General features: G+C 49.8%; 2 protein-coding genes across 3 annotated transcripts; one reads left to right on the forward strand and one right to left on the reverse strand.

The window, feature by feature from the left end:
- Positions 1-886: 886 nt before the first annotated feature.
- On the reverse strand, positions 887-18,062 carry SLC9A6 (solute carrier family 9 member A6). 2 transcript variants are annotated; one of them, XM_052673311.1, is made up of 16 exons: positions 17,405-18,062; positions 14,046-14,245; positions 13,632-13,709; positions 12,945-13,021; positions 12,042-12,154; positions 10,284-10,389; positions 8,196-8,337; positions 7,865-7,970; positions 7,579-7,667; positions 7,232-7,345; positions 5,583-5,694; positions 5,227-5,380; positions 5,077-5,107; positions 4,051-4,130; positions 3,412-3,517; positions 887-3,019 (listed from the first exon to the last, which is right to left on the reverse strand). In XM_052673311.1, the coding sequence occupies exons 1-16, from the start codon at positions 18,045-18,047 to the stop codon at positions 2,744-2,746; spliced, it is 2,427 nt and encodes an 808-aa protein (XP_052529271.1). In that variant the 5' UTR covers positions 18,048-18,062; the 3' UTR covers positions 887-2,743. The 2 variants fall into 2 exon arrangements, with proteins under 2 accessions (XP_052529271.1, XP_052529274.1); XM_052673314.1 differs by having other exon boundaries at positions 7,865-7,965; positions 8,191-8,337.
- MMGT1 (membrane magnesium transporter 1) lies at positions 18,039-22,640 on the forward strand. Its single transcript, XM_052673331.1, has 4 exons — positions 18,039-18,177; positions 18,426-18,478; positions 19,326-19,429; positions 20,582-22,640. Exons 1-4 carry the CDS (start codon positions 18,096-18,098, stop codon positions 20,739-20,741), a joined length of 399 nt encoding a protein of 132 aa, XP_052529291.1. The 5' UTR covers positions 18,039-18,095; the 3' UTR covers positions 20,742-22,640.
- Positions 22,641-24,086: the final 1,446 nt, after the last annotated feature.

Consider the following 24,086-nt stretch of genomic DNA (forward strand, 5'->3'; position numbering starts at 1 on the left):
GTAAAGGATTTAGTCAGTGTAAACAGAAGGTCCAATAGTGATCATCAGCTATCACAGATCAGCTGCACAAACACCACAGCTACAGGGTTAATGCCATTACCACACAAGTTGACAGTACTTGTACAAACCATAACTTCACCTACAGTGCTTTTTCCTGTGCAAAAACCATGACAATTCAATTCACAGAAGGAGGTCACCTCCCCTAAATTTTTGTGTGAGATGTAAACTTCCTCCTCGGAGTTGTCCTATTTGGCAAAGGGCCTTGGGGCTCAGGATACCTCTTCCCAGCCCCTGTAGCACACAGAGCAGTACAGCTCCACATCCCAACCCAGTACTCATGAGCTCCGTGCTGCAGACCAGAGAAGGGAATCAGGTGAGGATTAGATGAGTCATTTATTGCATCACCCCCAAACTGCAGCACACATCCATTCTTTCAGAAAGTTTTGGTGCAATAGTCCTGGTTATATGACGTATGGATAACAGCAGTTCATAGGTACCCCATACAATCACCATTTGTTATTATTATTATTTTTTTTAATGTACTAATTGAGCCGTGACTGCCATCAAAAGCTGAGGCTTACAGTAATCTGTTGGCAAGTTTGAAGAAAGTGGATAAATGATTCAAGTGGGAGAGTGAGAGGAAAGAAGGATGCCACCAAGGCTGTGGCATGGGCTGCAGCTCTGCCCCTCAGCCAGGATGACAGGAGGGAGCCCTGCAGCACCCACAGGCTTCTGCTGCACGGAGCCCAGCGCCCGCACCGCCGGTTGAATTCATAGTCCGACCACACAGGAAAAAGCAAGAGGTGGTTATTTATCACACCTCTTCAAAAAGGCAAAACGAACAAAAAGGATGGAGGAGTGATGTAGTAAACCTAAAGTCAACACGTACCTACTTTATTTTATTTTATTTTAATCATTTGTTTTTCCAAACACACGGAGTTAAGTTACAGATGCCATATAAAATGCACACTTTATGGAATTCCTGCATAGCAGGAAACAAAGAGCCTAGCGCTAATCCAACAGCTACGTTAACAGCGGGACTGCCACTCACTGGTGCAAGGAAGATTCCCTACCTAAATAGAAAGAGAGCACACCCCCCTTCTAGAGGAGTCCTATGGCAACACATATACATCTTGTTCAGAAGGAAAAAGAAAGCATTTTCTTGGAGATAAACTGCCAAAATAACTGGTTTCGCATCCATAAATTTAAGGCAATGTTACTTAGACCTGAGAAAATGAAAAGAAATATATATTTGAATTTATTTACTCACCCATAAATACACACTCAGAATTTCAGTGTCTCCTGTCTCCTCCAACTCTCAGGTGCCACTGAGGAAAACAGCCATAGGGAAACTGCTCTGAGGTCTCAGGGTTGGATCCTATGAGATGCAGAGTTCATTCCAAGGAAAGCAGCTGGGAGGGCACACCCTCCCCTGGCGCCATCAAATACTCTCTTTTTAAACACCTCTGTCTGAGACCTCTGGAGTGGGTAAACTCCAGAACAGGCCACAGTGCACCGATAACCCTGAAAGGTTTGTAGAGGAAAACTGCAGCTAAAGCAGACAATAAAACATTGAATTTCCGTGCTTTCCTCCATTGAAGAAGGAAAAGAAGGATGTCAGGGTTAATAATTTCACTGCACCTTTATAGCCTTTCCTGTAACTACAGCTCAAATCCTGTAACACTAGTGTGAAATCACAAACTGTTCTGCACTCTTCCTTGGGAAAAAAAATAAAATAATAGTAAGAAGAAAATTAACTGGCAAACATTGCTCATTAAATGGTAAAAGACGTGAGAGAGATCAGGTGGGGATTACAGACACACAGCATGCTAATGCTAAGGAGTTATTAAACAAAGTGCAATGATTTTGACCATACAGGAGGACGGACAGATGGACAACTCCCTTCAGTACCACTCAGGTGCTGAGTGCCCCTGGGGAAGCATGGAGGCACTGTGTCAGCCTGCAGCCATCAGGACTGGCCACACTCTGGTCCAGCACATCCACGGCTTCAGCAGAGATTTGCTTGCACAAAGACACAGTCGCTTCCCAAATGTGAAATCTGGTCACCAATTCAGGGTTTGTTGGCTGCTTCTAGAAAGCTGCTGAAAGGCAGAGTCAGCCCTATAACCTGTGCACACCCTGTGTAGCTTCTGCAGGACCAGCTCATTCTCTAGCACAACTCACCCCTCCATCAAGCTGTTAGTCTGGGGGGGTCTGCCATCAGCTCTGGACAGAGCTGTAGGGTCACTAAAAGCAGAAAATCTCCAGCTCCCTGCTCAGGTTCCCAGACAGCCAATGGGACCCTGCAGTCTGTTGTTCTGCTGCCATATCAAGCACAACTATCCAAAGATCAGAGGCAAAAACTAACCCTCATCTGAGCAGAAAGCAACTCCTGCTGCTGGCCAGCACCTCCCGTGTTCAGAGGAGGGGCGGGGAGTCAGCTCCTTTACTTACCTAGCTGGGAACAAAACCCTTCATCAAATCACACATTACAGAAGCTCGCTGTGTGCAATAGGCTCAATGCTAAAACGGTTCCACCCTACACAGTGCAGTCAACACAGTTTTTAACTTAAAATTGCAGCTTGTTCTTTACAAGTGCTTGGCAGAGAATATTTATATTCTTCTGACACCATATAAATAATATTTATACAGCTTAAACATTTTGAGACATGCATTAGACTTTAGGTAGTACACATTTCTTGATCATATATGCAAATATTACTGTCAATTAAACCAAGCAGCCTTACGCTGGGCCGTGCCTCGCGCTATCCAGGATGCTTGATGGCGGCTCCGAATCGTCCATGGGAAGGACCAGGCGTGTTCCCCGGATCACGAGTTCATGGTCCCCAAAAGCCAGCTCTCGATCAAGAGCATCCTCAGAGCTGTTCCCCACGAAGCGCCGTGGCACGGTGCTGGATGTGACTGAGTCGGTGTTGACGGTGGAATCCCCGTAGGTCAGACTGATGTCCCCATCGTTCAAAATAAGGTCGGAGTCATCATCCTTCAGCTGCTCCTGGTTCTGGGCAACGAAAAGAGGCAAAGTGCTGTTTCATGTTTCCCAAACAGCTGTCGTAGAATATCCCGAGTTGGAAGGGATGCATAAAGATCACCCAAAATTCACGCGGCTGAATGAGCACAGGTGCTGCACCGCAGCCTTTCCTACACTGTGGAAAAAACTGAACTTCCCTGCTGATAAAACCTGAGAAAGGACACCCAAGCTTCATGCAGCCATGAACTCCCACCCACACATCACGCGACTCTCCATGGCTGAACAGCCAGCTGAAAGAGCAACACGCTCATGGGACTCAGCCCACGTATCTGACTTCCTCCTTGGCACCCAAAGGCTGCAGAGGAACACAAGCACATCAAACCCCACTGACACCACCAAAGAGGGGGCACCACTGGACTCACCTCGTAGGCCTGAGGGCTCGTCAGGCAGCGGGCTATGGGCCCACAGCAGCCTGGCAGTGTGGTGGTGAGGGGAGGGCCGCTGTGTGTCAGCAGAGGCTTCAAGTAGCTGCAGGGAGGGGTAAGGAAGAACAAGGAACACAAGAGGAGCACAGCAGTGTCAAGGAGTCAGGACTGGATGCAGCAGCGGGGCTTGGTGTCTGGGGGAAATCAGAGGAAGGAAAGAAACACAAATCCCTGAAACCACAAAACTGAAAGGGATAAGCAACCTGAATGCAACCAACAAAAGGGATACGAGTGGATCAGGGCACTGCAAGAGGATTTGCAGCATCCTTTGTCCAACCATCCCGCACCTCTCAGCCTGGCACATTTTAGCTCATGGCAAAGCATTTGAGAGAGAAGAGAGAGACTGATCCAGCAGGAGGGCGATTAAAGGGTATGTCCCTTGCCTCCCTGCCCTCCTGCCCTGGGGAATAGGCACCAGAGACCTTTGGAGACCTTCTGGGTTTCCAGGCTGGGAACACAGCTTTGGACTGAGCCAACACTGTGCTAAATGGCCATGGGACAGGGAAGTGAGTGCTGGCTCATCTGCAAAGCTGGCATGGGGGATTTGGCACAGCCCCAAACGCAACTCAAGGATACTTGTGATCAAAGTTGTACCACATGCGGAACAGCCAGGCGCTTTCTGCCTTCGTGCTCCTCCTCTCACTCTCTGGGACGCCCTGTGAGAGAGCAAAATGTTATCAGTAGAAGAGCAAAATGCTGATTCTGTGGAATGCAGGAGAACACCTTCCTAGCAGAGAGCTTAGGGTGCAGTGAGCACGTGGACATCACTCACAGCCTCAGATTTTCTGCTGGGGCTTTCCAGCTTCTGCCCCCAAAGATTAGTGCCCCACAGCCAGCAATGTGCCCAGCCATCACACTTAATGGCAGCTGACAGGGCCAGCCTCTTTCCAGTCTCCCTTGAGGTTTAATATGCAAATAATCATGTGCCACGGGCACTCAGTGCTTCCTTTTAGTTGGAGAAAAACACAAAGCTGTTCAGAAGGGTCTATGAATACAATTACACATTTCACAGCAATTTGGCTTTCAGATTCCAGCTGCCTTTTTCTTTAGGAGATGAGCAACCAAGCCAGAGGCACTGAATGAAACAAGCCCCCAGGGTGCAGAGCCCACCCTGAAATCAGCCAGAGGCACAGCCACAGCATGGCCAGGCTGCAGCACTCATCTCACTGCCACCAGTGGTCCCTGCTCAGCCACGTGGCTGCTCCCAGCACACAGAGGCACGGCAAGCCTGGAGATGCTACATGAAATGGGGCAATGAATGGCACTTCTGTCCTCCATGGGATGCTGGGATGGCAGAGAGCCTGTGTGTCATGCAGATTTTGATATTAACTTCAAAGAGAGAGACAAAATGTCTTGCAGCAATAACACGGACTGTTTAAACACTGCAACGAAACACTTCTGAGGCTTTCTTTCAAACTGAACAAGAAGAAAGCCCCATTACAATTCCAGAGGGCACAGAAAAGCAATGACTCCTACTGACTGCAAACTGCTGAAAATCCTCCCACAGCAAGAAGGGAGCAGAGCAAAGAGGAGCATTCCCAGGCTCCCAGGCACAATTCCTGCACCAAGGAGTGCAGACCAAAGACCAAAAGCTGCACTCACCACGTTCTCCTGGTCCGCGTCCACACCGACCCTGACAAGAGAAAGCAAGCACAGGGTGAGCACAGGCAACGCCTGTGGGTGTGTGCTGCCTGCCATGGGGAAGGACGGGAGCTCTGCAGCTCCCATGCCCACACTGGTGGCCGTACTCACCGGACATTCAGGCAGGACAGCATGGCTGTGGTGCCCCCACCAAAAACCCAGACGGTAAAGAAAACGATGAGCAGCGTGGTGCTGAACATCATCTGCCTGGCATAGGTGGCCGTGTCACGGATGGCAAGGGCAAATGCCATGGCTCCTCGCAGCCCTGTGAGAGGAAGGGACAGTGGAGTAGCTATCAGGGACAGGGCTCCATCTCTACTGCAACGTAGTACCAATATTCCACTGCCCAGACCCCCCCCTGCTCCACCTGGTGAGTCCCACAGAGCCCTGGCCTGCCCAGCCCTGAGAGGTGGCTCGGGTGGGAAACAATGTGCAACGTGTTTGGAGAAAAGGATGCAACAACGTACCAGCAAACATCATCATATGCTGCAGATTTGTTCCAATCTTATTTCTCCTCCCCAAATTCAGTAAAAATGACAGTGGGTAAATATTGGCAGCTCTTCCTAGGAAGATAGCAAGCTGTGTTTGTACTTGTTAAGGAAACTGTTCTTCCTGTGTCTCCTATCATATCCCACCTCTGCACACAGAGCCAATTCCTGGTGCCAAGCAGCAACACGAGGAGCTCTGTAAACACCAGTCCTTGAGATGCAAAGACAACAACCCAGCTCAGTGTGGGAAAAGCATGCTATGCATCACCAAAGTGAAGCACACACAGCATATCAGGAATATCTCACAGAGACAAACATAAATAAACAAGGGAAATGAGGAGAGGGCAGGTTTGACAAGAGAGAAGAGGAAAAACACCACTTCTCACTGCACGTTCTCCTGTGCTGTGCTCCTTTTCCACCACAAGGACTACTTGTCCTTTGCAAAGCTCAGGTTTTCACAGCTTCCACAACCCCTGCCATTCCTCAGCACACCACACAGCTCGGCTTGAAGCTAAAAGCAAAGCCTCATTCCCAAAGATTATTCAGCAAAATGAAAGCAGCAGCAGCTGAGAAGGGAAAAAAAATACCCTAATGCTCTGTTTCCATAGCCTGTAAGATACAAAGAAGAACAGCCCCTTCATACTGCTTTTCTCTTTGAAGCTGTATGTTTTAATACCAATGCCCAGATGGCAAAACTAATCTTGCAGCCACCAGAATTCAGTGCAGCCTCAAATAATATGTAAAATGCTCCCAGCTTTTATGTTCTTTCCTGAACACCATGAATTTGCATCAGAGATGTATTTCATATTCTTTCACACCAATGAGCCAGTTCCTACTAAGAGACAGAGCACATAATTTCAATCTGAGCACCCAAATGAATTTCTATGTTCTTCACTCCCTTTACCCCAAAACAACTTTGCAACAGCTAAGTGGGGGAGAAATTCAGCAAATCCCACTGGAAACTCACAGGTCAGCACTGGTGAAGATAACATTTATTCATCTGTATAAACGTGCTTCAGTGCAGGCAAAGAGTGAAAATAATTCTGCACATCTGCAATGGCTTCCCTGTGATATCAACAAAATTCCTTTTGATTCTCACTTTTCTGAGACATAGCAGGGCTGGTTGTGTGTCCCCACTACCATCAGCCAGTAGAAGGGAAAATCCTTTCTCATTCCATCACTCAGAAGCATCTCCTATAGTTTCACTATGCTATTTTGACAAAAAGGTGCTTTTTTGAGGGTTAACCAAAGAGAATAGCACAGAACAAAGGAAACAAACTGCTGCATCAGGAGGTGACCATCTGCAACGCCACTCCTGTGCCATGCTGCCACTCCTGTGCCATATGATGATGAGGCATCATATTCACATCCAGCCCTGAGCCCCTGCAGCAACCAATGAATGGCCCTTGGAAGCAGGCAAGACAGTAAAAAAGAAGCTGGGAAAACACTGTCATAAAATAACCAGCAGCAGCATCATTACACAGCAGAAACCCTCTTTTAAAAGTAAAGCTAGGCTGAGTGGGGGAAAAAAAATGCATCTGTATGAAAAACCACAAACTAGGAATGAGGAACCTCTCCTTTTTTTTTCTTTTTCATTAAAAAAAAAAAAAAAAGACAGCAAAGGATACAAAAGCCCCCACCACGAAGGTAGGGTTAAAGATGTGGTTCTGGAAGGTGAACAGTGCAAGTCCCATGTAGGAGAAGATGAAGTTTTCTGCCAAGAAATTCAGAAGTTCGAACAACTGCAAGAAAAAAAAAATAAAAATTGAAAGGGAGTTAAACATAGATTTAACAAGAAGAATCTTAGCTCATCCATCACAGAACAAACACTTCTGCAGAAGCAACCCTAGCAAAACACAGCTGCAAACTAGCAGATGCCCTTCACTCTGGCTAGAGAGAAGTAGAGAATACTGAACAGAGTAGAAGTAGAGAATACTGCAGATTCAGAGGATGAAGGGGGCTCGGGGGCTCTCACCTGCTTAGTTCTGTGCTGGGACTCTGTAGATAAGTTGTTATAGGTGTAATGGGCTTGCGTGATCCCGCAGAAGAGTACAGCCACCACACCTGGGGAGCACAGCATTGCGTTAAGACTCCTGGCCACGAAAAGGGAGCTAAGCTGCACCCCAGCAGCATGGGGTTCAATGCAATAATGCTAAAACCCAGAGCAATTACACCTGTGGAAGCAGAGGAGAGCCCTCTGCAAGAAGCAAAACCCAGTGGCATCCCTACAGATTTCTATCCCAGGTGGAGCTGGAGCTTACCTGTAAAGCCACACGCTTCGGCCAGCAGGAAGGTGCTCCAGGACATCAAGAAGAACAGGCCAGTCTCCAGCAGTGGGAACTCCCGCAGCTTGGTGAACTTGGTGACGTTGCAGATGGTTAAGGACAACTCAGAGAGCAACTGTAGGTGAAAGGTGTGCAATCTGTGTGTCACAGCAGCAGTGCATTGCCTGCCCCCACAGAGGCCATGGTGCTGCCTTTCATTCATAGGCAATCATGAAACACCGAGTCTGGGCGAAACGCAGCACAGCGAAAGAGGAAGCTGTTATGAAAAAGCTCGGGGGGAAGAAAAAGAACACAAAGAAAAGGATATTAAAGCTGTCACAACTCCAGTAGCTGCTCCCATTGCAAAGGATCCACTGAATATCCCCAGGAAGATCCCAATGGACTTGAACATTGCCATGACATCAAACGTGTGGCTGTTGTCACCCGCCGGCTGGTAAGCAACAATTGAGCTGAAAGAGGGGAGAGAAGCACACACAAGAACAAAACACTCCTTAGTCTGCTTATCAAAATGCTATGACTGCTGCAAACTGTGAGCATGAGAAAACAGAGCAGCGGGGAGGGAGCAAACTGCCCCTGGCCCACTTGGGCTGCCCTTCACTCCCAGCCCCACTCCTGCAGCCCAGCTGCCCCAGGGAGGCTCTGCATTTGTTCCTTCCAGAGCATCAGAGCAAAGCCCATCTCTTGCACATCTGCAAATGCATTTGCTAGGCAACAGTTCATTATTTACAATGGCATTGTGGGGGCCTGGCACCAGCTCCCCATAAAGCCAGACCCTCTGGGAACACAGAGCATTTAAGTGGGAAGCCAGCACTTCTCTGCGGATACCGCAGAAGCAGCTGATGCAAATACCCCATGGAGAACTGCAAGTTCCTCAGTTTTACTGCATTTAACATGCACTGTGTTTATGCTGCACTGCTCTGGGTGCTGAAGTGCAACCTCACAGGGCAGCAGGGTGAATGGGGCTGGTTCACAACCAGCTTTCTTTCAGGTCCACGTGTTGAGAACATTAACTCCTGGTTAGCCGTCCCTTGGCTGCCTCTTGGACACGACCTTTGGGCAGCTGCTGTTTAACCTCCTGAGTTATGCTGGAATGGAAAGTTACTGTCACCCACACTTCCTCCAGCTTTCCCCCAAATAACACACCAACATTTTTCTGCAACACAAAGGATAAACCAACACTTTCCAACTTGTAATGGGTCCCTTCCCTTGCTAAATTTCCCTGCTTTTCATAAATTTTAATTCTTCTGCATCATCTTTTATAGCGTAAGCCACAGGTTTCATTTCTTTCATCCACCTTCTACTTCCCACTCACCACCATGGCCTCATTCTGTGGCTTCATTGTTTTGCGTGGGTTTTTTTTTTTTTAAATCCCAGTTGGTTTCCCCCTGTTTGGATGTAGGTTGGGCACTTGACCCTTTTGCAGCCTTCCTCCTGGTTTTGTTTTTGGCACCACTAATAAAACACCATTGCCCACGCCTTTTGGGAGCCGTGCTTCAGCCACTGTGAAATCCCCTTTGGGAGAAGCAAACTGCAGCCCAGCCCCACACTGCACACCATTTTTCAGTTCTGGGTTCAGTTCCCTTTTACAGCCAGGTTCCCTGCCACCAACTCTGCCACAATGCACCTCTTTGCAGGGCAGGAGTGATGCAAACAGTTCCAGAAATGCTCGATTTAGTAAATGCAAACCAGTATGGAGCTCACAGTGCTGCCTCCACGTCAGTAAAACCCACGCAAGCAGCGTGACAAATATTCCAGAAATGTTTTCTGCATTAGTCGTAGCTATAAGTTAACCTGTCACAACTGCAGACACGATGTATTTCCAGATAGGCTCCCATGATGACAACACAAAGGCAATGCGGATAAAATATGTCCCACATGCAGAGGACATAAAATATTAAAGAATATTATAAAACACTCTTTAGAAAGGCAGCCACTTTCTGGTGCAGGTGCTCAGCACAGGATCCAGCAATGCCCTCCTCTTGAGGCACGCACAGTGGGCAGAGAAAGCAGACAGCTGCTTTAGCATCTATTCCCACCCAAACCAACACAGCATTTGTGGGTAGGGGGCATGCAGGAACAGACAAAGGGCTTCAGTGGGATCCTGTAGCTGACATAGAGATGCAGTGCTTTTGGCACGTCAGAGAGGCTGGGTCAGCAGGCCATCAGAGAGCACAACATCGTGCAGCAAGACACTGTAACTCCAACCCACACTCCCCAGTAGCGTCTTCAAGGAAGAGAGTGATGAGGTCACTACAGCTTCTGGGGACACTCAATAGGAAATTCTGGTCTGGGCAGCACTGATGCTCCTATTTTACAGGAGTGAGGCCTGGTGGCTCCCCACAGTGCCCAACATGCAAGGTACAAAACAATTAAAAGTAAAAACAGACGAACTTACGAAGACAGCACTATGGCAACGGCATCATTGAGGACGCTTTCGCCAAAGAGAAGGGCATAGAGCTCAACATCAACCTGGAGTTCATGGAATATGGCAAGAACAGTCACTGACAAATAGAAAAATAGAGAGACATTCAAAAAGGTGCCGTCAGTTTGGTGTCAAAGACAAAAGGTTCCTTTTAGAAAGCTGCCTTCTGTACTTCCAGAGGCACCAGCTGCCCCCCTGTGCTCTTCCTGTCTTCCTTCTGTTCTTTATGACACAGATTTGTCTTATGATTGACCTTCCCAACCTTTTAGGAAGATGCATCCTGGGCATCAGGTCTGCATTCTGAAGCAGAGAGCAGAGTCTGCTGCCAAGGGCTGCTAACTCTAGCCAGCTTCTTGGGGTCACCTTTCCAACAATGGATGTGGCTCTGGGCAGCCTGGTCTGGTGGTTGGCAACCCTGCACACAGCAGGGGGATTGAAACTAGATGATCATTGTGGTCCTTTTCAACACAGGCCATTCTATGATTCTATGATATACGAGTAAGATAAATACATTAGAATTGAGAATATTCAGGGACTCCCTCTCACACTGATGGGGATTTAACCCCTATGCTCTTTTTTCACCCATGAAATCTTGCTTCTACTTTCAAGCTTGAAGAAGGGACGTCTCACCAACAGCTCTGCATCATCTCTAAGCATTACCTAAAGAGGCTGCTTATCTGCCATAGGGGTTCCCCACACACCCACAGGGTGCTCTCCCCATTGCAGGCACTCCAGTTCCCCAGGAAGGGAGGAGGCTCAGCCTCAGGGGGACATGCTTGGAGAAGCTGGGAAATCACATCAGCTAGATTTTTTAATAAAACTATCAGGAGTAATAGTCACATATACATATATATACACACACACTCCTTAATTTGTCTTCAAAAATGGAATTGACTGATGAGATAAGCAGGTAACAGCCAAATTCATCAGAAACGACAGCCACTAGCACCTGTTTCAGAAGGGCAGAAGATTTGGCTTACCCAGGCCTGCAGCCCTTCCCTCTCATGTAAAACTGACCAGTATCTGCATTTAGAGCTCCCAGAGCTACTGCGACTCCACTACACCTTTCCCAAATGCAGCAGCCAGGCTGACTCCAGAACTGGTCAACAAAGGGCTGGAGGAAGGAGAGGCCCTCCCATGGCCCTGCTTTTTTAGAGGAAACTGGAATGTGCAAACAAACAGCTACCATGTAAAAGCAACCGTCAGTCACGTGAGGTTCAGCTGGACAAGGTGTGGTTTTCTTAGTTTTCATTTACAAATTGCTTCAGCAGACCAAGTTGTCACTACTACCCTCAGTACTGCTCATGAAGATCGATTTTCTGTTAGATTAGCCACTTCCAAAATCCCATCCAAACGGAGGCTGAAGGCATTTGGTTTTACTAAGGTTGAACTAAAACCTCCTACACAGTACATCTTGTTCTGCATTCGCCAATTGTGCAGGATGTCAGAAGCAGACAGCAGAAGCAGACACCTGTCCCAATGGACCCAGAAAAGGTGAAAGAGAGACTGGGCTTCACAGCAGACCAAGACTAAGAAAAGCAGAATTCTGGAAAGTATATTACACATAACTGGAAGGAAACAAAAGGGAAGAAATCTGACCGCTGAGAGCGCTGCAAATAAACCTAACTTCAAAATTCAGAAAATGGGAAACTGCACAGGTTTCAGATCTCTCCTTTCTTCCCCTCTTCCCCAAACGCGGGCAAAACAAGGGAAAAAAAGCACCTAACATACCTGGGTCAGTAGCTGATACAATGGCCCCGAAGAGGAGGCAGTCGGTGAAGTAGAAGTCTCCCCCGAGCTGCCCGGTGACCTTCATCAGCGCGACACAGCCATACAGGACCGAGCTGCGGGAGCACAAGAGGCCACTGCTCAGATCTGCAGAGCAAAGAGTTCCCCAGAATCTGCCAAAGTAACTCCCCAGAGTTGTCCAAGGTTAGGAACACTGAAGAGCTGCGTTGCATGAACTCAGTCTGATGCAACACCGGGGTCCCAAAGCAGAGTGCAGAACTGGAATCCAAAGCACCGGCAGCACAGCACCAAAGTAACAGCACTGGGAGGAGATGGCACTGAAACTCCCCTGCCGACATCATGGCCACAAAGAGCAGCAGGCAGGGAAATTGGACAGGCCATGGCAACACCTCTGGGTCTGCTTCACAGACTTCACGCCAACACATTTCAGTGGGACAGCCTTGGCCTCACTATAAAACATCCCAAACTTCCAGCTAGGAAGAGAGAATGCAGGTGCTGAGCTTGGCTGAATCCTCTGGATCTCCAGTGGAAAACACCGTACATCCATGTATTGCTATTCAGAACAGGAATTATCTAGCTCCTTCTGTGCACATAGACAAATAGTTAGAAACACAATCTGTGTTTGCCAGGCATCTGTCTCCAGCAAGTAAGGGCAGGACGCACATTTATGATTCTGCTCTCCACTCGTGTGTCTCATGCTTGCTAGGACTGCACTTTCAATAATTTCAAGTCAGCACCTGTTTTTTCACCTGCTGGCTGCATGTACGGATGTTCTATATGAGGTGCAAAGGAAGCACTGCCTACAAAGAAGCCTGCCTGACCTCCCAGCCCCAGTCCACACACAGCTCACAGCCTCCCCAGCACCGCCCGGCCTCAGCTGCTCACCCAATCACCAGGCAGGAAATCGCAGTGCCAAGAAAAGCGTACGCCAGAATCGATCCCAAGTTCCTGAAGAAGTGCCTCTAGAAGCAAAAAAAAATGAAAGAAAATGAATGACACCTCACTAACAATTTATTTCAAGCTGTGCCAATGGAGAGATACCCACTGCAGCCTGTGTCCGCTGCAAATACCACGAGCTGCATGAGCACAGCAGCACGGTGTGCAGCCAGAGCAGCACAGCTGGTGCAGCATTAATAAACATGAGGATATTTTCCTGTACCAATGTATTTAATAAGGTGCTGCTCCGAGCCTTGGGAACTGATTTCCTAATGCAGCATGAGTTCTCCTTCCTTCTCCCGCAAGCTAAACAGAGTCGTTTTCCTCTCCCTCTCCATTTCAGAGCTTTCTAAAACCTTCCCTCCTCCAAAGTGTTTCAGAAGTTGGGATGGCTGGAATGGTCCAGCTCACACCCAAACCCCTGCACAAATCCGTGCTGCCAACAGCTCAAGTCACCAACTCTTCCTGGGGCAAGAATGAGACCCACAACCCTGCATCCCACCATCCTATGTGCACTGGGAACACTGCACTCCATTCCACAGCAGTGGCTGCTAAGCAAGCTTCAAAGTACTCTCAAGTATAAAAAATGCTCTGGTGGCAAAGGAACTGAAAAGTGGGCATTGTAAAGGCACATACCCTTTTTAAGCTGTAGCCTGCATAAAATATAATTGGAGGAAGCAAAATGTTGAAAAACACCTCAGGATCAAAAGTCACCTGTAAAACAAACACACACAAAAAAACAGTAGAATGGTTTGTTAAGCTTTTGCAAGACAAAAAAGAAGGAAGAATGAGCTATGAGATACCCTGTACTCCCACAAGGTGGGCATAGAGGTGTCAGGGATCTTTCAGACCCACAGCCCAAAGCAGCTCAAGTTAAGATCAGCTGCAACCACAGCTTCATTACATTGCATGTTAGCTAACAATGCATGGAACCAAAGCAAATACTGATTAAAACAATCACTCGATCCAGCGGACACAGGGTTTCTGTATTTTTGCACAAACCCACTGGAACTGGTGAGGAGCACCCCATCCCTTTGCCAGCACCCTTACCTTCCTCAGCATCTCATTGTCCTGGACATTGTTGAGCTCGTGGGCGCTGATTTCCCCCTTCAGAGTGTACTCATAGAACTTCCCGCTGACGTTCACCAGCAGTGTGGCAGGGCTGGTCTGCACCTGGCAGCTCAGAGTCACGTTGTTGACATCACTGGGGACGTGGATGCCGTAGCGCAGGACCACACCAACCAGGACACCTGGGGAGAGATGCACAAAGGGCCGGGGATGGACGCTGTGAGCATTTGAAGGTGAAGACCTGATAGAACATGAAACACCAGCAGAGAAATACAATTGGCAGGGGATTTAAAAAGACACCAGGAGCTGTTGTGAATGCTTTGAGGACAGTAAGCATCTTTCTGTCCCAGGCCAGAGTGAAGGGGTTCTCACAGACACTGGCCAGAACAGCACAGATGGTTTGGGGTCACTTTTTGTGCCATCAATTCCTTCACTCCAGACCAGCAGAGTCATTCTATGAACTTCTACACTCTTCCTTCCATGAAACAATGGGAATAGCTCCCTTCTTCCCCACACAGCAAGACCATACCCACCAGGCAGTGGAGCCACGCAGCCACCTCCTGCACCAGGGAGCTTCCCAGCAGCAATGCCTGCTGCAGTAACTCAGGGTAACATTTGGGGCCAATCACTGTGCTCTGCTCAGTGCCCTGCAAGCTTTGTCTCCACACCACCAGCATCAACCTACGGGTGAGCCAACGCTGCCTGCTGGGGTCCAGTGGGGTGGATTTACAAGTCAGCAGTTTATATGGCAGTCCTCGTTTGCAGCACAGCTCGTTAGCTGCACGCCAAGGTCTTGCATCCAGATTGATGGCATTTGCCAGCATGAGCTCCTCCAGCTCCCCCTCTCAGGCACAGTGCACTGAACACTCTCCCAGCAGTGCCTCCTGACAGCCACAGGCTGTGAGCACGGGATGTCCCATGGACTCTTTCCACTTGGCCTTCTGCACAAAAAAGTTTGGAAACTCCTTGATTCAGGCAGCACAGCCAGAAACTCCTGTGGCAGCTGTCTGTCTCCTCAGCCGGAATCCCACCCAGGGACACCAGGACTCGTGGCTTTGAAATGAGATGCCCTGCTCAGGGGAAGGAGGGAGAGGTTTTGGTGGTGGCTGGGAATTCAGGAAGGATCCTGACCCACCCACCTCTCACCTCTTAATCCCTGTCCCAAAGAGGGGCTACATCTGATAGCGGTGCTCATCCTCACCAGCTCACTTACTCACGCAGCTGTTCCCAGCCCCACATGCCAGCCAAATCCCAGCTCTGGCCAGCAACAGGAGAAGGAAGGGAATGGGAATGCTCTGGAGCCAACCTTCCCTGCTCACCTCCCATGTAAGGGAGCTGCCCAAAGGCTCCTGGCACAAACCTGACCCAGACGGCCCAACTTGTCAGACACCAGCACCAGCCCTGGGCTAAGCAGACCAAGCCCAGCATGTCCTCTTCTTTCTGATGGTCTCTTAGGAAATACCTTAAAAACCTCTGGCATTTGAAGGGCTGTCCTAGCAGCAATCTGTGAGCCACCCACCAGTATCAACATGGGACAAAAGTGAGAACCTGACACCAGGAAGCTGCAAGCAGCGAGGAGCTACAGGCATGGCCAGAGAATTCATGGAGTTCTTCTATGCAAAGTACGACTTCATTTTCATTGCATTTATCCCAACTTCATTAAAAAGAAGAAAAGCCCACGGGCTTTTTTTTTTTTTTTCTTTTTTTCCCAGGTGCTGTTGAATATATCTCAGTTAAGATTTAAAATACAGGCTAACAGATTATGGCAGCAGCACCAGGAAGCCAACGGCACACATTAATCTGGGCACTAAAAGGAAAGAAAAATGCAGTGAGCACCCAAAAGCACCGTGCCAACACCCAGCCGGGATGAATCCAGGGGCCAAGAGGGAACCAGTACAAGGAAACTGAACTTCTGGAGAAGCTTCGGCACATCCCCGCCAGCCCCCGAGCCGAAATAAAACGAGACTGCTCATTTAATTGGCCTAAATGCTGAGTACCTGGAGTGTGGGAACCTAATTTTAAACACTGAAATGAAGCCTAGGGGCTGCTGAGCACCTACTGTCTATCCCAGTGAAATAACTCCAGCTCCTGAACACCAGCCCTGAGCCAACAGTGTAATTTGTAAGGTATAAATCCACCCGAAGCAACAGCTTACAACTCAGGGTGAGAACACAGACACCAGGGAGTTGTGAAGTAAGTCAGCACGAAAGATGCATGCAAAAGTTCTGTTCTTGGGCTTTTTTTTTTTTTCCAACTAGAAAAAGACAAGCTTTTACAAACTGCTCCTCTGCCCAGATGTGAGGGGCTGTTGTGCAGCCCTCCTGCTGCAGCACTTCCACGTCTTCTACTGATCTCACCTGGGCTGAAAGCATCACAGGAGCCGGGTATGGCCAAGCTGAAGCCGCTGATTTTGTTCCCAGCAGCTTTTAGGTTGTTGCTGCAGAACAGCAGGTTCCCACCAAAACCACGTCCCTGTTCTGACCCGAGGTACAGAGCACAAAAAGCAGTGAGAAGTTGGGATTTTCTGCCTGGTCAGACAGGAGATGTTACTTTTTTTTTGCCAACACCTCCCTAAGTGCAGCCTGTGAAACAGCCGATGGAAAAGATGCGTTTTAGAAACCGAGATGATGAGGTTCATCCTCTGAGAGCACAGTGCAACCAGGAGGTGACAACCAGGGCCTGCGAGGATGGGTGAGCAGGGATGGGTGAGCAGGGATGGGTGAGCAGGGATGGGTGAGCAGGGATGGGTGAGCAGGGATGGGTGAGCGCAGGCACCGCGTGCCTCCCCACAGCTTTCTGAAGGATGCTTGCAGCTGAACCGTGGGGCAGCAGGAGGTGAGGAACACAGCGGGCCACCACCCTCACAGCAGGGCTTCCTTCCACGGGCAGCTCAGCCACGACCAAGCGTGGCTGCACAACACCCGGGGTGGGCGGCACGATTCCAACACCCACCACAAGACGCCTTTTCCTATGCTACGCTCATCGCTCCTGCCTGGATAAGGCTCCGTGCCCGCGTTAATCATTCCCCCGGCACAACGCCCAGCCAAGGGCCGCTCGGCCTTCAAACCGCACCGCATGACCCTGGCACACCCGGGTTTCCACCTGCACACCCGGGGCACGAGGAGGACCAACTGCGGCAGCAGCCCGTGCCCGGGGCTCCAGCACAGCCCATAGCTGGGCACGGTGCGGGCCACGCCGCGCCCCCCGGCCCGCGCCCCCCGCAGGCTCCGCCCGCACCCCGCCGCCACCGGGATGAAGGCGAGAAGGCGCGGATCGGGGCGCCGCCCCCGGGGGTGCGCGGGGTGCCGGCGGGAGGGGACGGCCGTGCCCGCGCCCCTCACCGTAGATCATGGCGAGCCCGGTCTCGTGGAGGAAGCGGGCGCGGCGGTGCTTGAAGAGCCAGATGGTGAGGATGGTGAGGGTGAGCAGGAGGATGAAGACCAGCAGGTTGGCGCTGTCCTGCCGGTGGCTTTCCTCCGCCGCTTTCTCCGACACGATCTCCTCCTCCAGAGCCCCGGGTCGTCCCGCCGCCGCCGCCGCCGCCCCGAGCCATAGCCCCGCCGCCAGCACCGGACCCGAGCCCGGCCACCGCCGCGGCCCCGCCATCGCCCCGGCACGGCGCGGCCCGGCCCCGCCGCCAGCAGGAAGCGGCGCTGGGCGCAGGCGCGGGGCGGGGACGGCGGCGCCGGGAGCCCGGATAGGGGCGGAGACCGCGGGGCCGAAGTTTGGCACCGGGGTGGGGGTGAGGATGCGGCCGGGGCCGCAAAGCGACTGTTTGCGAGGTGGGCGAGAGGAGAAAAAGTCCTCAAAGCGAGTGACGAGCAGCGAGCGGGGCTGCGGCGCGGGGAGGGGTGCGGGACTGCCCCGCCCACAAGCCTTCAGGCCACGCCCACTACCATACATACCGCTCTCCACAAACCAGCAGGCCACGCCCACCAGCCTCCCGTCCCGACCCCCCGTGGCCCCGCCCGCCCGTGACGCCATCACCCCGCGCCCGGTAGGGGCGCCCCTGGCGGCGGCGCGGCGGGCAGGATGGCGGCCGCCTCGCTGTGGAAGGGGCTGGTGGGACTCGGCCTCTTCGCTTTGGCCCACGCGGCCTTCTCGGCGGCGCAGCGTGAGTGTGCCGGGCGTCAGCGCCGCGGAAGGCTGGAGGGGGGGTCGGCGGGGCGCGGTCGGCACGCCGGGGAACTCGGGGCCGGGCTGCGGCCCTGCAGGGCGGGGGGGACGCGGGGCTCGGAGCTGCACTGGGCCGGGATGGCCGGCCGTGTCCGTGCGCGGCGGTCGGCGCGGGGTGGAGGTGCCGCGTCCACGGAGGTCGGGCCGGGCTCCGTGTTGGACGCCCCGCGCGTTTGTGTGTTGCAGATCGCTCCTACATGCGGCTGACAGAGAAGGAGGACGAGACGCTTCCCATAGATGTAAGTCGGGGTCGTGCGGGTGGTTGGGAAGCGTGGTGCCGTGCTGGTAGCTGAGTCTCTCTTGTGTTGATGTGATAGGCAGGAATCCGCGGCGGAGCAGCTTTTAGGTTACCTGTCAATTCAGGTTTCTTCTGTTGAAAAGAACGCGATTTCTCCATCCCCACATCCCGTAGCTGTGTCTGTCAGGGCACAACGGCCCGGCCCTCTGCTCTCCCCCTGTCCTGATGCCTCTCAGCCAGGCATTCCCTGAGCGCAGCCTGAGCTCCAGACAGCTGCTGCCCTCGTCTCCTGCTCTGCAGCATAAACACCATCCTCCCTCTGGCTCTTGTTGGCTGACATTTGTTTATCTAGCGTGGCTCTGTGCCCGTCTGATGCCAGCACAACCAGCTTCCAAAGGGCCTTCTGTATTTTTTTTTTTCTTTTTTTAAATTCCACTCCAGTTCTCTGTTCTGGTTTTGTGTAACCTCAAAGGTGAGGAGATGCTCACCCCCTACAAACAGCACCCCTCCCCTCTGTGCAGCTACCATTGGGCACTGATACACTTCTCTGGAAGAACATTAGATCCTTAAGTGCATGAGAAAAACGTGTTGTTGTGCAGATCTCCCCCTGGAGCTGTGCGAATCAGTGCAGTTCATGCAGCACAGACAGGTTGTCAGGTGCTGTGAGCTTTTCTCATCTCTGTTGCTGAATAATCCCGTGCCTCAGTTTCCCTGCTGTTGAGCTGGAAAGCACTTTCTGTCACTGGGTGAAAAGTGCAGGAGACACAGTTTGAAAGATGAGATTTTTTTTTTGTTACCATGAAGAATATTTAGTAATCGGTGTGTTGCATTGTTCCCCTCTCTTACAGATAGTTCTTCAGACTCTGTTAGCCTTTGCAGTTACCTGCTATGGGATTGTACATATCGCAGGAGAGTTTAAAGACATGGATGCTACTTCAGAACTAAAAAATAAGTATGTTTTATTTCTTCTCATAAACACATCCGTTACGCTCTGTGCGAATGGGGCACGTCTGTGAAGTGGCAGCATCAGGCTTGGCCTCTCCTTAGCTCAGCTCCTTCACACACACTGCTGTGGCACACAGAATCAGTCATATTTGGGGAAGCCAATAACATGTGGAACTGAAGGCAGAGAGTTAGAAAACTGGAACAAATTAAATACATTTTCCCTTTACTTCTGTTCCAAAATCCTGCTGTGCAGAAATGTTTGCCTGGGGAGTAAGAGCTCAGCAGTCACAGAGCACTGTTGTGAGGCAGTCTCACGTATCACGGGGCCGTGTGCCTGTCACACCCCCCGTTGCTTATGGCTTCTTCACAGCAAAAGCCTGTGTTGTTTGAATCTCACAGTGAAATATTCCAGGCAGAATGACAGATTTCTGCAGATTTCAAGAAAATAATGAACTTTGAACTGAGATTTTGAAAAGGGTGTGAAGTTAGGATGCAGGGGTGGCCTTTTTGTCCACTCCTGTGAGCCTAGGAGAATATGGAAACTAAACAAGTTGACATTGCCATAGCATTGCTTCATAGCACTTAAAACCCTGAAGTTCAGACGTAGAAAGGAATGGGAAACTGACAGTGTTACAAGTCATGAGGCTGTGACGTGTGGTATACATGCAAATAGCCATCCACAGCTCTGCCCTGAGCTCAGGGAAGGAAAGTGAAGTTTGACAGAAGTATGGGCAGCCTCTGCAAACTGAACACACAGAATTTGTCAGGCTTTGTATTTCATGGAATGCCTTTGGAGGGGACCTTGAAGATCATTACCTCCAAGCCATGGGCCGGGTGCCCCCACCAGTTCAGGCTGCCCAGGGCCCCATCCCAGCCAGCCTTGAACACCTGCAGGGGTGGAGCACAGCTCTCTGGGCAGCAGTGCAGCCCTCCAATCAAGAGCTGACATCTAACCTAAACGTCCCCTTTTAGTTTAAAGCCATTCCCCCTTGTCTTATGTTCTCTTAGTTTAGAAAACACGTGAGGTGAGCATGGCCTTCCTGAGTTTTCTTTCCAAAACCTGCATTGCTTTGTAAAAGCTGGAATACCCCAGACTGACCCTTCTGAAAGTCCTGCTCTAAAACAGTATTAACGCTGACAATCTGCCTTTGTTTTGAAGGACGTTTGAGACGTTAAGGAACCATCCATCTTTTTATGTATTTAATCACCGTGGTAGAGTATTGTTCCAGTCCCCAGACACAGTGAATTCTTCAAATCAAGATGCTTTGTCATCCAGCTCGTCACTGAAATTTCGAAAACTTGAACCTCTGCGCCGCTAAGACTTTTACAGATCCTAACGAGAACCCAGGACACAGAGATGTAAATTGAAGTCGGGGATGTAAACACTTTTTTTTTTGATTTCTGGAGCAGTATTTATATTGATCTTCCAGACTTTATAAAGTATATATATATAAAAACTAAGGACCTTCTTTGTATGCTGTTGATGAAAACAAATTGGCAATGCGGTGTAAATTATTCTACAGTTATGCTGTGAAGCACATCTTCAAAATTTCACATGCTAACAAAGCTGCAGGTAACCTAACTTCAGCTAAAATGAAAGACAAGCTAGATTTTACCACGATTACTGTTCTTTGCTAGGAGGGAATGTTTGAGTGCTATTTATTTTCTCAGTTTGCTTGCACTACAGTTTATAGAAACTCCTTCAGAAATACTGTGTGCACTGCATCACTTATCAGCAGAAAAAGGGCAGTGTTTCCTGTTCATACAGAGCCACAGAGACCCGTGTGGTGTAGGTACAGGAAGTCAGAATGGTTGCATTTTGTTTTTATTTTTTTACAATACTGGAAAGTGGTTTTGTGAAGGGTTTTGTTTTGGTTGTTTTTTTTTTTTTCCTCCTTAATTCTTCATTATCAAATGATTTCCTTGTTGCCCTCCTGTCTTTAAAAGCAAACTGTCCTACGTTGCCCTGTTTGCCAGGGCTGTGGCTGCACAGTTGGTGCCTGCGTGGGGGAGGCAGCTCACTGCTGATCACATCAATGATCTACTGTGCTCAGTTCCTTCCCCCACTGCATTTTTGTTCTTTGATTGTGAATACAGATGACTGAATGGTGCAGAAGTACCTCTGAATGGTAGCAGATACTAGTTCCCATCTTCTGTGAGAGGTATTTAAGTATCAGTAAGCGGTGCCCCTTCTGTAAAGGTTACAAGGGCGAAGTCCAGCAGCTGTGTCTGCTTGCTGGCATTAATACAGTACAGGTATTCAGCTAATTATAGTGCAGTTTCCCCTTTTCTGCCTACAGAGCCATTAAAATTGATTTCTTTTTCTAGCTGAGCCTGGCGGTGATTTAAAATGACTGTCTTGATTGTGTTTATTAGGACAGATGATGCAGTCCTTAACTACTGACTTCTAAATTCTGATCCCCTCTTAGGGGCTGAATCAGTGCTCACGTTTTCCTTGGTCTGGCATTTCAGTCCAGCAGTGGAACGCTCTTCTCCCACCTACCTGCCATAGCAAAGAGAGGGCAGTGCGAGATACTGATGGGGCCAGCTAGAATTGATGATGTCTCACTGCCTCTGTGCAAAATCAACCTTTTGTTCTAGCACCTGTTTTTTAAACAGCTAAGAACCGTCAAAGGCAAAAAGCTTAGCAAAAACTACTGTGTAAACTGAAGCCTCTCTTTCTAGCTCTGCCCATCCTATGGATTGGGTGCCCCAATGCTAGAGCAATACCCGTAGCTGCTGCTCTACAATCACTCTTAAACATCTGGGTTTGGTTGGAAAGGGTTACTCTGCCAATTAAAACCTTAAGTGTTCTGGTTCCCCCCAGCTGGTGTCAGGGAGGGAAAGTGAGGCCAAAGGTCTGTAATCATTGTACCAGACTGATCCTGCAACTGTGGTTGGCAGTGAGCCATTGGGAGAGGGTATCTTAGAGCAAGGCTGCTCACCTTATATGTCTAAGAAGCCCCATTTGTGCTATGGTAAGGCTACGCAGGCCTGTCCACGGTGGGCGGTGCTACCATCTGACAGTTGTAAGTCATTCTTGGAGAAACATTGGTTCCTCAGATGTGAGTCATGCTGGGAGCACCCTGTTGGCTGCACCAGGTCTCTGTGATGTGACAAGTAGCCTTACTCTTCAGCAGCAATGGTGTACAAAGCTGTACAAATTATTTTTTCTTATTGATCTTGCAATGTCCAATAAAAACTGATATCTTAAGAAGCGTTTGGGAGTGGCCTTTATTTCTGACCTGGAGCCTGCTGCAGGAAATCCCCAGTGAGAGCATATTGAAGCGACTCTATCAACAATAAGTGATCTTGCCTTAATGATGGCAGCTCTGTGTGACAGTGTGTGTCTGGCCTGGTGTTCATTTCTGGGAGATAAGATCAGCGCATGGAATGAACATAACGTGCTGCAAGGAGCGAAAGAAGACGCTTTGGATGAAAATGTTACAGGCCGGTGGTTTTCTGCCTTGGCAACCCTCAGCCAACATGTTTTCTGCCTTCCGTTTAACCATAGCAAAGGCTTTCCTAGCCCTGCCTGCCCACAAGGACAGGCTCCAGCAAGGGCTGCTCTTGCAACAGCTGCTGGGGGAGCAGGCAGACTGCTTCCAGGCTGGAGGTAGCTCCAATCGCAGACTTGAGCAAGATCTCTTTGCACTGCCAGTTCTGCTTTTCTTAGGGGAAGGTTGGAAAGATATCAAAATAGAGGAGCTTGCTTAACTACAGAGTGAAGAAAGCAGCAGGCTCACCCTTCATCTGCTTCCTGTGCTGTCACAGCTGCCTGCATCCGGCACTGAATACAAGGGTGCAAAAGCCAGCAACTGGTGTCTTAAAGCAGCTTAACCCGCTCCCAAGGATGCAGTGTGCTTACCCTGCATGGCAGTTCCTCACAGATAAGCCAGCCTTCTTGAAAAGCAAACATAAGTTGTGCCAACAGCCCCTTGGATGAAACCAAATAGGAAGAGTTTCAGCCTCACCCAACACTCTTCTACCCGCCTTCAACTGATTTGGCTGCAGGATGCGACGTTTCTACTACATGAAATTCTAAAACAAAAAAAAAGGAGCTGATAATTTGCATTCATTGTGTCACAGATCGTTCCCTGCCAGGGGCTGGGAGATCTCTGGTGGAGAACTCTGTGCTCCAAGAGGGGTCAGTAAGGGCAGAACTGCAGCACCTCTTCTGAAAATGACTTCAATGGCACGCGTTTGTTCCAGGTCTGGTGTCGCAAAGGTCTGTCTCTCTTCTCTCCCCTCTCCCTCCCCATAGGAGCTGGATCCCGCAGATCCCCATGCAATTCCTGCTGCCCCCAGGCCTGGCAGACAGCCAGCATCCAGGGGAAGGGCACAGAAAAGCTGTTCTGAATGTTAAACAAGCAGAAAACGTTGATACCAGCTTTCCTCGGCCACAACCAGCAGGGAAGGCAAACCTCCCCCTGGCTGCTTGGCCTTGAGGGTCACCTTGGAACCTTCACCACCTGGGGGAGAAGTGCAGTATGAATAGATGGGGCACCCCAGCAGGTGAAGGCCTGTTAATCAGTCCAACATTTGTCTCAGTGACACAATGTCATTTCAAAACACTTCAGACCGCAACAAAAGCTATATCCTTAAAATGGCAGCTAATTAATTCTCCTGTCTTGCTCATTTAATCCGTTTTCCAGCCACGAAAG

Source organism: Tympanuchus pallidicinctus, unplaced genomic scaffold (genome assembly GCF_026119805.1).
Source record: "Tympanuchus pallidicinctus isolate F22 unplaced genomic scaffold, pur_lepc_1.0 scaffold13, whole genome shotgun sequence".
NCBI classification, from domain to species: Eukaryota; Metazoa; Chordata; class Aves; order Galliformes; family Phasianidae; genus Tympanuchus; species Tympanuchus pallidicinctus.